We start from the raw sequence: 13851 nt of genomic DNA, 5'->3' as shown, positions 1-13851 counted from the left end.
GACTTTATTTAAATATGGTAACACCGTTAAAATTCATGAATAATGACTTACCTTGTAGCAACGGCTAACCCACGCCAATATTCCGGCCGGTTGCAGGAAGTCACATGCCTTCGGATCATCGTTCGGAGATCTGAGGCGGAACAGTGATGGGGAGGGGTTAGGAGTGAAATTTGCAGGGCGGGCGGGGGGAGGGGAGCAGGGAAAACTGTTCTGATTGGTTGGGAATAGTGGGAAGGGGTTGAGGGTTAAAGTTAAAGTTCGGGGGGTGGGGGGGTTGGTGAGGAAAGTCAGGATTGGGCATTTAATGAATTGATTAGTCATTGGGGGTGTGGGAGAGGGAGTGAAAATGTTGATAAATGTGTAACTTTATTTTTTTTAAATTCTGTGATTTAAAAATTTATATGTTACTGAGGGGTTGAAGCCTTTTAAAAATGGTGCTGCGGTGGCGCCGGATGCCGTTGCTTGGAATGGTGTGCCCACCCCTCTACGTCATCAGGGGCAGGCGTACTGCCCCCTTTGTTAATGAGCTGCCGCACACTTTTTGAAGCTCGCCGCTGAGAACAGCGGGGAGCTAATAAAATTCAGCCCACGGTCTCTGAGTAAGGGTTCAGCCATTTAGGACCAAGATGAGAAATTTCTTCATAGAGTTGTGATTTTTGCAATTCACTATCCCAGAAGGTTGTGGATGCTCAGAGATAATAGATTTTTGGATACTAAGGGAATTGATGCATATTGGAATAGTGTGGGAAGGTGGAATTGAGTTAGAGGATCAACCATGATCTTATTGAATGGTGGAGCAGGCTGAATGGGCTACTCCTGTTCCTATTTCTTATGTTCCAAGCTCTTGACACTAAATCCACTGTATTTAATTTGGCTTGGGCTATTCTTGGGCTTCCTTTGAGTTTATTTTTATCACAAATTAACAGAATTCTTTTCTTTCCCAAGGAATTAAAATGTCCTCATTTCTTCTCTCTTCATCTTATCCGAGAGTTCAAACATTGATTTCACGCTGGCCTCTTATTTCAATATAATATATTTCTATGAATTGCAAATTTGAGGACAAAACTTCAAGTAGCTCCAGTTGTATTGCTGGATGGATTATATAAGATGAGAGTAGACTCATTTTTAGAACCGTTAATTCCATCTCTTTTTCATAAGTTAACTTCACCATATCCTCAAATCTTATCTCCAGAAATCAAATCAGTTGTCTCATGAATCCATTTGTAACAACTCTTTCAACATGCACTTCAACCTCCTAAATCTAATAGGGAGCACACAGATGTCCAAAATGCAAGACCTAAAAAAAAAAATTACGCAACATGTAATGCTGTTCTACTACCTCCAGATTAAGAAAGAACCGAGGAGCAGTAAGTGCTGTCTGACCAACATGGACCTATATATCAGCTTAAGTAAAATACCACCTGAATGACCTGAACCAGCATTTATCATTGTTCTTATGTCATTTGTTTCCAGCTAGTGGGAAAATTGTATGCTGCTAACAAAAATTAGTAAATCAGTATTGGGTCCTGGGGTTTTTGAATCTTGCATCACTCCATGCTCGCCATAGTTGATCTTTTTTGAAAATATTGTGAACTGTAAGCAGGGTAAACTTCAAGAGGACAACAGGATGGAAGAATGGGTGGGGAATTGGCAGATTAAATTTAATGAAGAGAAGTGTGAAGTGATACATTTTGGCAGGAAGAACAAAGAGAGGCAATATAAATTAAAGGATACAATTCTAAATGGGGTGTAAGACTAGAGGGACCTGGGGGTATATGTATACAAATCATTAAGGTGACGGGGCAGTATGAGAAAGCAGTTAATAAAGCATCTGGGATCCTGGGCTTTATAAATAGGGGCATACAGTATAAAAACAAGGACGTTATGATCAACCTGAATTAAACATGGTTTGGCCTCAACTGGAGTACTGTGTCCAGTTCTAGGTACCACACTTTAGGAAGGATGTGAAGGTATTAGAGAGGATGCAGCAAAGATTCACGAGAATGGTTCTAGGGATGAGGAACTTCAGTTATGTGGATAGGTTGGAGAAGCTGGGGCTGTTCTTGGAGAAGAGAAAATAGAGGTGTTCAAAATCATGAGTAGTCTGGACAGAATAAATAGGGAGAAACTGTTCCCATTGGCAGAAGGATCCAGAGCCAGAGGACACTGAGTTAATGTGATTGGTAAAACAAGCAACAGAGACATGAAGAAAAGCTTTTTAACGCAGCGACTGATTAGGATCTGGAATGCTCTACCTCAGAGCGTGGTGGAGGCATATTCAATCGAGGCCTTCAAAAGAGAATTGAATAATTATCTGAAGAGAAAAAATTTACAGAGCTACGGGGAAAAGGCAAGGGAGTGGGACTAGGTGAGTTGCTTTTGCAGTGATCTGGCACAAACACGACAGGCCAAATGTCGGCCTCCTGTACTGCAACCATTCTATGATTATTGCTGAAAATAGAGACATTTTGTTGAAGCTTTTCATCTTGCACTCATCATGACAATTTGCAAGAATACTAATGTAAGGGAAGCAACAAATTTATACTGCATAAGAAGAGAGTGCTGATTGGTAGGCAAGTGGACTCTGATGGGAAGATGCGTTATCATGGAGAATGCACCAGTTTATGGTGACTGACAGTTAACTGCCAAGCTTTGTTTGAAATTTAAACCAGGCAACATGACTCTGGACAAGGCATTGCCCTGAGGAATGAATCTGAGAATGGCTGTCACTTAATTTGTTTAGCTGAAACAGGCACAATGTGTGTACATGTTCTTTCTGTCTGCAAAGAACAGGGCTCTGTGTATTAATATATGTAGTTTTCAGTACGTGCAAATGCGTCACACTGCGAGCCTGACTGACCTCCTTAAATTGGTTGTCAGCGTAATTCCTAGCACACTGAAGATTATTTAGCAAATGTTGTCCAATCATGGAATCACATCTGATGTTGGACACTGTTTTGAGTTTTGCACGCACAGGGTGGTTGGGTTTGTACCTTGCCCGTTGCGAACAGTGGAAGGGACATGTTGTTCGATACGATCCACCAGTCTTTGGGATGTACCTCAGATTACCTTGGATGGGTAACGTATCCCTAAAATGTGAGCAACAGGTGAAGCTAGCTGTTTGACGCTGTTACTATACAGTAGCAACATGTGTGGCGTTCACCACTAACAGGCAAACTTCTTTTTGGCTTGACAGCAGCATCCTATCACACAAATGAGGATTGTGATAGATGAATTTTAGTGCCAGTGTGATGCTAGGTATGTAGGCCATACGTCCCAAAGACTGGCGGATCATAACTACACGTCCTTTCCGCTGTTCGCAACGGGCAAGGTACAGCCCGTACCCAACCAGCCTGTGCGTGCAAACCTCAAAACAGTGTCCAACGTCCAATGTAATTCCGTGATTGGACAACATTTGATAAATAATCCTCAGTGTACTATGAATTAGACTGACAACCAATTTAAGATTCAGTCTGGCTCACCGTGTGGCGCATTTGCGCGTACTGGAAGCTACATATATAAATACACAGGACCCTGTTCTTTGAAGACAGAAAGAACATGTACACATATTGCGTCTGTTTCAGCTGAACAAAATAAGTGACAGCCATTCATACATGCATATGAATTAGGAACAGAAGTAGGCCATTTGGCCCCTCTAACCTGCTCCGCCATTCAGTAAGACCATGGTTGATCAGTTTGTGTCTTGAATTCCACATTCCATCTACCCCAATAATCTTTGATTGCTTTGCCTAACAAGAATCTATCTACCGCCGCCTTAAAATTATTCAGTGACCCCGCCTCCACCACCTTCTGAGGCGGAGTTCCAAAGTCGTAAACCCTCAGAGAAAAAATTTCTCCTCATCTCTGTCCTGAAAGGGTGATGCCTAATTTTAAAACAGTGCCTCCTAGTTCTGGACTCCCCCACAAGAGGAAATATCCTTTCCACATCCACCTTGCCAAGACCATTCAGGATCTTATATACTTCGATCAAGTCTCCCCTCACTCTTCTAAACTCCAGTGAAAACGAGCCCAGTCTGTCCAACCTTTCCTCATAAGACAACCCCAGCATGCAGTGTATGCTGGGACATTGAGCAAATTAAACAGGAAATAGACAGATTTTTAATTGGTAATAGGTTGGGTGGTTATGGAGAATGGGCAGGAAAGTGGAGTTGAAGCCGAGATGAGATCAGCCATGATCGTATTGAATGGCGGAGCAGGTCCGAGGGGCTGAATTGCCTTCTCCTGGTCCTAGTTCTTATGTTCTTAACCCAAGTATCAATCTAGTAAACTTCCTGAACTGCCTCCAATGCATTCACATCCTTCCTTAAATAAGGAGACCAAAACTGCACACAGTATTCAAGATGTGGTCTCACCAGTGCCCTGTATAACTGAAGCCTAACATCCTTAACTTTTAATTTAATTCCCCTTGTAATAAAGGATAGCATTCCATTAGCCGCCTTTATTACTTGCTGTACCTGCATACTAACTTTTTGTGACTTCTGCACTAGAGCACCTAGATCCCTCTGCATCTCCGAGTTCTGCAGTCGTTCTCCATTTAAGTAATATTCTGCTTTTTTAAAATTCTTCCTGTCAAAGTGAACAACATCGCGTTTTCCCACATTTATACTCCATCTGCCAGATTTTTGCCCACTCACTCAACCTATCTATATCTGTCTGCAAGCTCTTCACAACATCTTTCCTACCTATCTTTGTGTCATCTGAAAATTTAGCTACCATGCCATTAAAACAAACAGCAAGAGCTTCTACAAGTATATAAAAAGAAAGAGTAGCTAAAGTGAGTGTGGGACCCTTGGAGGATGCAACTGGAGAATTGATAACAGGGAAATAACAGATAATTTAAACCAATATTTTGCATTGGTTTTCATGGTGGAGCACACTATAAACATCCCAGAGATATCAGATCAGCAAGGACTAATGGGAGGAAAGATCTTGTAACAGTCTCTATCATGAGGAACAAAGTGTTTGACAAACTAATGGGACTGAAGGCAGACAAATCGCCAGGACCTGATGGCCTGCATCCAAGGGTTTTAAAGGAAGTAGCTACAGAAATAGTGGAGGCATTGGTCGAAATATTCCAGAACTCACTGGATTCTGGGAGGGTCCCTGCATATTGGAAAACCGCTAATGTGACGCCCCTGTTCAAGAAGGGAGGGAAACAAAAAGCAGGAAACTATAGGCCAGTCAGCTTAACCGGTCGTTGGGAAAATGCTTGAGTCCATTATTAAAGAAGAAATAGGACATTTTAGAAAAGTTTAGTGCAATCAAACAGAGTCAACATGGTATAAAAACAAGAAATGCTGGAACCACTCAGCAGGTCTGGCAGCATCTGTGCAAAGAGAAGCAGAGTTAACGTTTCGGGTCACTGACCCGAAACGTTAATTCTGCTTCTCTTTCCACAGATGCTGCCAGACCTGCTGAGTGGTTCCAGCATTTCTTGTTTTTATTTCAGATTTCCAGCATCCGCAGTATTTTGCTTTTATTTTAGAGTCAACATGGTTTTGTGAAAGGGAAGTCATGTTTGACAAATTTGCTAGAGTTCTTTGAGGATATAACAAGCAGAGTTGATAAAGGGGAACCGGTAGATGTAGTCTATTTGGATTTCCAGAAGGCATTCGATAAGGTGCCACATAAAAGATTATTGCACAAGATAGGAGCTCACGGTATTGGGGGTAATGTATTCACATGGATTGAGGATTGGTTAACTCACAGAAGACAGAGAGTCAGGATTAATGGCTCTTTTTCAGGTTGGAAAGACGTAACTAGTGGAGTGTCACAAGGATCAGTCCATGGGCCTCAATTATTTACCATCTATATTAATGACTTTTTGCCGAATTACAAAAATAGGTGGGAGGGCATGTTGTGATGAAGACATAAGGAATCTGCAAGAGGATATAGATAGGTTGAGTGAGTGGGCAAAAACTTGGCAAATGGAGTTTAATGTAGGAAAGTGTAAGGTCATGCACTTTGGTAGGAAGAATCAAAAGGCAGACTATTATTTAAACGGAGACACACTCCAAAACAGTGCAGCACAGAGGGATCTGGGTGTTCTTGTGCATGAAATACAAAAGGTTAGCATGCAGGTGCAGCAAGTAATTAAGAAGGCAAATGGAATTTTGGCCTTTATTGCTACGGGGTTGGAGTTTAAAAATAGGGAAGTACAACAGTACAGGCTGTTGGTGAGGCTGCACCTGGCGTACTGTGTACAGTTTTGGTTCCCATATTTAAGAAAGGATATGCTGGCATTGGAGGCAGTTCAAAAGAGATTCAGTAGGCTGATTTCTGGGAAGAAGGGGTTGGCTTATCAAGAACGGCTAAACAGGTTAGGCCTTTATTCATTAGAGTTTAGAAGGATGAGGGGTGATCTTATTGAAACTTACAAGATTCTGAGGGGGCTTGACAGGTTAGGTGTTGGGAAGATGTTTCCACTAGTGGGGGAATCTCTAACGAGGAGACAAAGTTACAGAATAAGGGAACACTCATTTAAAACTGAGATGCGAAGGAGTTTCTTCTCTCAGAGGGTAGTGAATGTCTCGCATTCCCTACCCTAGAGAGTTGAGGAGGCTAGATCACAAAGTATTTCAAGAGAAGGTAGATAGATTTTTGAAATATCGGGGAGTTGAGGTTTATGAGGAGCTGGCACGAAAGAGGAGTTGAGGTCTGGGGCAGATTAGCCATGATCTTATTGAATGGCCTATTCTTGCTCCTATTTCTTATGTTCATCTAAGTCATTGATATAAATTGTAAAATTGTTGAGGCCCCAGCACAGACCCCTGCTGGACTGCACTCGTCACATCCTACCAATCAGAAAAGGACCCATTTTTGCATACTCTGTTTTCTGCCACCCAACCAATCTTCTATCCTTGCTAATATGTTACCCACTACACCATGAGCTCCTACTTTGCGTAATAACCTCTTATGTGGCACCAAATCCAAATCCAGTACGTCAACAGGCTCCCCTTTATCCACAGTACATGTTACTCCTTCAAAGAATTTCAATAAATTGGTTAAACATGATCTCCCTTTCACAAAACCATGCTGACTATTCCCAATTACCATGAGTTTTTCTAAGTGCCCAGCTATAGCCTCCTTAATGATAGATTCTAACATCTTCCCCACGACAGACGTCAAGCCAACTGGCCTATAGTTACCTGTTTTCTGACTCCACCCCCCCCCCCCCCCCCCACTCCCCTTCTTGCATAGAGGGGTTGAATTTGCTATTTTCCTGTCTGATGGAACCTTTCCAGAATCTAGTGAATTTTGAAAAATTAACACCAATGCATTTACCTTATTAGCCTCTTCTTTTAAAACCCTAGGATGAAGCCCATCAGCACCCAGGGTCTTGTCAGCCAGCAGCTCCATCAGTTTGTTCAGTACTGCTTTCCTGGTGATGGTAATTTCACCAAGTTCCTCTCTTCCTTCCACCTCCTGATTTACAGCTATTACTGGAATGTTTTTTGAATCCTCTATAGTGAAGACAGAAGCAAAATATTTGTTCATTTCATCCACCACTTCCTTATTATCTACTAAGTTCCCATTCTCTCTCTCTCTCTAGAGGTCCAACACTCACTTTACTTACTCTTTTCTTTTTTGAATACCTGTAGAAACCCTTGCTATCTGTTTTTACATTTCTAGCTAGCTTCCTCTCATACTGTAATTTCTTTCTCCTGATTAACCTTTTAGTCATTCTCTGTAGGCCTTTATGTTCTGGCCAATCATCTGACCTGCCACTCACCTTTGCACAATTATATGCCTTTTCCTTAAGTTTGATACTTTTTTAAAAGATTAGATTAGATTAGATTAGAGATACAGCACTGAAACAGGCCCTTCGGCCCACCGAGTCTGTGCCGACCATCAACCACCCATTTATACTAATCCTACACTAATCCCATATTCCTACCAAACATCCCCACCTGTCCCTATATTTCCCTACCACCTACCTATACTAGTGACAATTTATAATGGCCAATTTACCTATCAACCTGCAAGTCTTTTGGCTTGTGGGAGGAAACCGGAGCACCCGGAGAAAACCCACGCAGACACAGGGAGAACTTGCAAACTCCACACAGGCAGTACCCAGAATCGAACCCGGGTCCCTGGAGCTGTGAGGCTGCAGTGCTAACCACTGCGCCACTGTGCCGCCCTGGCACGGATGGTGGGTCCTCCCCTTAGAATTTTTCTTTATAGTATTTTCATTCACTGGTACATTTCTCAGGGTGATGCCTTGACCAATTAGAGTCAAGCTGCCTAGTTTAAATTTCAAATAAAGCTTGGCAGTTAACTGTCAGTCACCAGAAACTGGTGCATTCTCCATGACAACTTCTCTACCAATAGGAGTCCACTTGCCAACCAATCGGCACTCTCTTCTCATACAGTATAAATTTGTTGCTTCCCTTACATTGGTATTCTTGCGGATGGTCCTGATGAGTGCAAGATGAAAAGCTTCAACAAAATGTCTCTATTGCCAGCAATATTCAAGTTCTATATAACCAAATGACCATTCTATGATTCTTTGATTATTTATACTGCTAGTAAAAGAAGTTTTCAAGATGGCAGAAATTGTTTAATTTTAGTGGAAGAGTGTGGCCACCCCTCATTCTGTAGCTCAGAGCATGTTGACTCATGATTAGGTCTTAAGAACAACAGAGTATCTTCTGTTTCAAGTCTCCCAAAATAAAATAATAAATGTAACATTCAGACATATTGCAGCCACTGCCCCTCCCCAGTTTTCTCTTTGTGTGTTTCTTGGAGCTAGGTTCATTGCTATCAAATGGTAAGAAAACATGAGCCTCTATAAAGTCGAAACAAAACTGAGAGCCAGAGTGTGGAATAATTTGACAAGCACGTGCCTTTCAAGTATCCCATGTCGGGCAGGACATCACGCGATCAAACAGTGTCTTACTCAGTGCCAGAAAAGTAAAATTTTTGCCTTGGCTACCGTTTAGTTAACTTCCTTCCTGGGTTTATAATCTTTTAATTTATGTCCTCCAATATTTAAGTCTTTCATCATTTACTCAGGTCAGTTTTTATCAATTTGCTTTCTAATCTTGAAAACTTTAATTAGATCACTTCAGTTTCTCCCTTTTGAAAGAAAATAATGTGATGTGTGTCTGTCTGTACATACGTGCTCTTGCTTTCTATCTGTCTCTACCTTACACTTTCTAACCAGGGTAATGGACATGAATTGAGACTTGCCAGTTTATGTATAAAAAAACAAATTGTAGTATCTCTGCCATCATTCATACAGAGTTCAGTTTGCACAAACTAGGGATCAAGCCCGATACGTACTGATCATGTTGGCTCAGTACCACACCAGATAATACATTTATCAACTGCAATGACCATTTCTTGTTACTACTGTGGTATATTGCTAATTGCCAGGCAGTTTTAATCGGTATGTGTGCAATAAATTGAGAATGAAAATAATATGACAATACTTGCTCATTTTTCCAAATGTAATCTATCTCTACATACCTCACTTATCCTTCTTAACCCACTGACTTGGGCCTCAGCAAAACTGCTGGCTGCAAGGGCGGAGTCCTCATCTGTGGTAAGCACATCTTGCACGTTATAGGACAGCAGAAACATCACGAAGGTGATATTTGAACATTGAATTCTTGGTGGTCCAAATGTCTTTGTGATTTACTCCCATTGAATGCTGGGCTTTATCGTAACTACAAATTGTATTTGTGATTCAATTTTAAGATTTTAAAATCTTTTGATGCAGGATACTTTGGAACATTATGATTACAGTTAATCTGGAGACAGAACACTTCCGAACATGATCGTAATTATTAATGAGATTCTGGATGTTGAACTCTGATTTGATTTGCTTTATTCTTTGGTGTTCTGAAGTAGTAATCTATTGATAAACCTGCCTTCTCTTCTAGCTAACAGCCAGGATCCAGATGAACCCATTTTGGAATTTAGTTTAGGTGGGTCGGAGATAATTTCCTTTATTATTTATTTAATATGTGTACTTTTTTAAGCAATTCTCTGTGCTTCTCCTGTCCGTCTTACTCTTTGTTCAGGTCTTGTTAGGCATATACTTCCTGCATGCAGGCGGGCAATTGGACATGCATGCAAGCTGCTCTTAAGCCTTTTTAATGAAAAGTTGGAAGTGCATAAGGAATAACCAAAGATACTGAGGATGCTGGAAATCTGGGGGGGAAAAAAGCAGAAAATGCTGAAAGTACTCAGCAGATCAGCAGCATCTGTGGAGAGAGGAACAGAGTTAACGTTTCAGATCAATGACCTTTCACCCACCAGTTCTAATGAAAGATCATCGAACTGAAACATTAACTTTGTTTCTCTCTCCACAAATGCAGGTCTCTCCACAGATGCTGCCAGACTTGCTGAGTATTTCCAGCATTTTCTGTTTTTATTTTAGTGCATAAGGCAGGCCTGATCTCTCTTCCCAATGGAGAGGCACTGAGCAAAGGCTACATGCCTGCACAACCAAAATCAGAAACTTAGCATCATGTGAAGAATAGCCTGGGTTTCTTCAAGTTGTGTTGCTGGAAGATAGTGCTCCAATATACAGATCTACCATGTTGCCACATTTAATAATTATCCTTAAAATGAGTGCAGCTTTTAATACCTTTTTTTTGTACTTCATGGAGTGACATGTTGAGTTTTGTAATCTTTGAATTATTGCACATTTGATTTGTTCCAATTAATTTTGCAGTATTTATCGATGTATTTAAGATGAAAATGTTGGAAATACATAGGTACACCAGCAGCTGAAAAGAGGCCAACGTTTTGGGTCATAGTCATAACAACATAGAAGGATGCCATTTCAGCCCTTGGAGTCCATGCTGGCTCTCTGTAGAGCAATCCAATCAGTCCCATTTCTTCCCCCCAACCCCCAATATCTCTATAGCCCTGTAAGTTTATTTCCCGCAAGTGCCCATCCAATCTCCTTTTGAAATCATTCATTGTCTCCACTTGCACCACCCTCGTAGGCAGCAGGTTTCAGGTCAGTGCCACTCACGTAAAAACTAGTTCTTCCTCTCATTCCCCCCGTGTATCTCTTACCCAAAACCTTAAAATCTGTGTTTCCTAGACCTTGTGCCATCAGCTAATAGGAACAGCTTTTTTTTGTCACCTGATCCAAATCTGTTGCTGATGATCGAGAGTAGAGAGTAGACTAATGGGGCAGTAATTGGCCAGATTGGATTTGTCCTGCTTTTTGTGGACAGGACATATCTGGGTAATTTTCCACATTGTCGGTTTGATGCCAGTGTTGTAGCTGTACTGGAGAAGCTTGACTAAGGGTGTGGCTAGGTCTGGAACACAAGTCTTCGGTACCACAGCTGGGATGTTGTCACGGCCTATAGCCTTTGCTGTATCCAGTGCCTTCAGACATTTCTTGATATTACGTGGATCGAATTGACTGATGACTGGCATCTGTGATGCTGGGGACCTCAGGAGAAGGCCTAAAGGATCATCCACTCAGCACTTGAGGCTGAAGACGGTTGCAAGTGCTTCAGCTTTGTCTGCTGCACTGACATGCTGGGCCCCGCCATTGTTGAGGATGGGGATATTTGTGGAGCCATTTCCTCCGATTAGTTGTTTAATTGTCTACCAGAATTCACGACTGGATGTGGCAGGACTGCAGAGCGTTGATCTGCTCTGTTGGTTGTGAGATTGCTTAGCTCTGCCTAACCACTAAAAGCCAAAGAAAACCCTGAATAGCTAAGCAAACCATGGTCAACAAAATAGGTAAGAAACAAAAGCTTTTCACAAATGCAAGGGAAAATGGAAATCCTGAGGACTTGGGAATAGTAGTAAAAAAGAAAAACAATTAAGTGATGGATAAAGTAATGAGCAGCAAAAATGGAATGTGAGAAAACAAGGGATATCCAAGATAACAATGTTTTTATAAATATATTCAGGAAACATGATTTCAAGAAAGGAGGGAGACAGAAAACAGGAAACTGTAGTCCAATTAGCCTAACATATGTCATTGCTGGAATCCATTATTAAGGAAGTAGTAATAAAAGCAAAATACTGCGGATGCTGGAAATCTGAAACAAATACAAGAAATGCTGGATTCACTCAGCAGGTCTGGCAGCATCTGTGGAAAGAGAAGCAGAGTTAACGTTTCGGGTCAGTGACCCTTCTTCGGAACTGGGAACACCCAGTTCCGAAGAAGGGTCACTGACCCGAAACGTTAACTCTGCTTCTCTTTCCACAGATGCTGCCAGACCTGCTGAGTGAATCCAGCATTTCTTGTATTTGATTAAGGAAGTAGTAGCAGGACATTAGAAATCATTATGCAATCAGGCAGAGCCAACACAGTTTTATGAAAGGGAAATTGTGTATTAGAATTAACTACTGTTCCATTAATATAGTAAACATTGAAATGAAGAAATCTCTAACAAGTTCCAAAGGCTGTCATTTTGAACATTAATGAAAACAAATTTATGCTTCGATTTTGTTTCTGCTCCTATAGCTTGCAGTGAATTGATCACTCCCTCCTTGGACCGGAAGCCTAATAGTTTTGTAGCAGTAAGCGTGACGACCCCGCCACAAGCCTTCTGGACAAAACATGTACAGACTGAGATTATAGAGGTAAGTTCATCCACCTTTTATTTGTTGATCTTTTATCTGATTTGCAGTCACGCACATAGAATTACATAGAGTTCACAGTACAGAAACAGATGATCGGTGTTTATGCTCCACATGAACCTCCTCCCACTCCATTTACTTCATCTGATTCTATCAACATATCCTTATATTCTTTCCTCCCTCATACTTATCTAGCTTCTTCTTAAATGCATCAACTTAGCCATTTGTGGTAGCAAATTGCACATTGGCAGCATTCTCTGGGTAAAGAGATTTCTTATAAATTCAATATTGCATATATAGTCATTACCTTATATATGGTTCCTAGTTTTTGACTGCCCCACCGGTGGAAATACCTTCTCTATGTCTACCCTATCAAAACCCCTTTCTAATTTTTAAAGACCTATATCAGGTCACTTCTCTGCCTGTTTTCTAGAAAAAGAGTTAGAGCTTGTTCACCCTTTCCTGTACCCCCTCTGTTCTGGTATCATTCCTGTAAATCTTCTTTTGCACTTTCTCTAATACTTTGTAGTTTTGTTTTCCACTTGGGCATGTTAGACCAATTGATTTATATATTTCCTTATCAATAAAAACTGCTAGTTACATACTAGATGCTTTCTACCCTTCAATCACTGTTGTATAACATGCTTATCCTAGAATGTATTCCAGTATGAGCTAGAAAGAATAAACTACCATTTCACATGCCCTTTTCATCTCAAAGACCATCTACCTTCACCTCTATCCACTCACCTATGCCCTCATGTCAGCCCATCTGCGTTGAAACTTCCATCCATGCCTTTGTCACCTCCAAACTCGACAATTCCAATGCTTTCCCTGGTCTGCCTCACACACGATTAACTTCAGCTTGTCCAAAACTTTGCTGCTTGTATTCTATCCGACTCGTCCATCGGTTGTGTCTTGCTGTATTGGCTCCCAAAGTCCAAACATCAAGTTAAAATTTTCATTTTTGTTTTCAAATCCTTTTATCACCTTACTCATCCCTACCTTTATCACCTACTGCAGCCTAACAGAGCTCTCAGAACTCTCCGTTCCTTTGATTCAAGCTACTTGTACATTCTTCTACCCTTTGTACTACCAATGACACTCGTGCCTTCTACCTACATCCCAAACTATGGGGTTACTGACCTTAAACCCCATTGCCTCTCTTTGTTTAAGACGCTCCTTGGAATCTACCTCTTTAATCAAGATTTTGGTTACTCCTATCATCCCTTCCCTTGGCCAGCACCCATTTTTGTCACACCA

At 41.2% G+C, this 13851-nt stretch overlaps 1 protein-coding gene across 22 annotated transcripts in view; it reads left to right on the top strand.

The window, feature by feature from the left end:
* Positions 1-13851, top strand: part of LOC137371190 (inositol polyphosphate-4-phosphatase type I A) — a 261418-nt gene that overhangs the window by 145909 nt on the left and 101658 nt on the right. For all 22 annotated transcript variants that reach the window (XM_068033314.1, XM_068033320.1, XM_068033319.1 and 19 more), the window contains 2 exons: positions 9909-9953; positions 12476-12594. In XM_068033314.1, the coding sequence (XP_067889415.1) occupies positions 9909-9953; positions 12476-12594 (164 nt within the window). The remainder of the gene's footprint in view (positions 1-9908; positions 9954-12475; positions 12595-13851) is intronic.

This window comes from Heterodontus francisci, chromosome 6, assembly GCF_036365525.1.
Source record: "Heterodontus francisci isolate sHetFra1 chromosome 6, sHetFra1.hap1, whole genome shotgun sequence".
Classification (NCBI taxonomy): domain Eukaryota; kingdom Metazoa; phylum Chordata; class Chondrichthyes; order Heterodontiformes; family Heterodontidae; genus Heterodontus; species Heterodontus francisci.
Note: the sequence above shows the minus strand (reverse complement) of the source record. Positions and strands in the feature narration are given on the sequence as shown.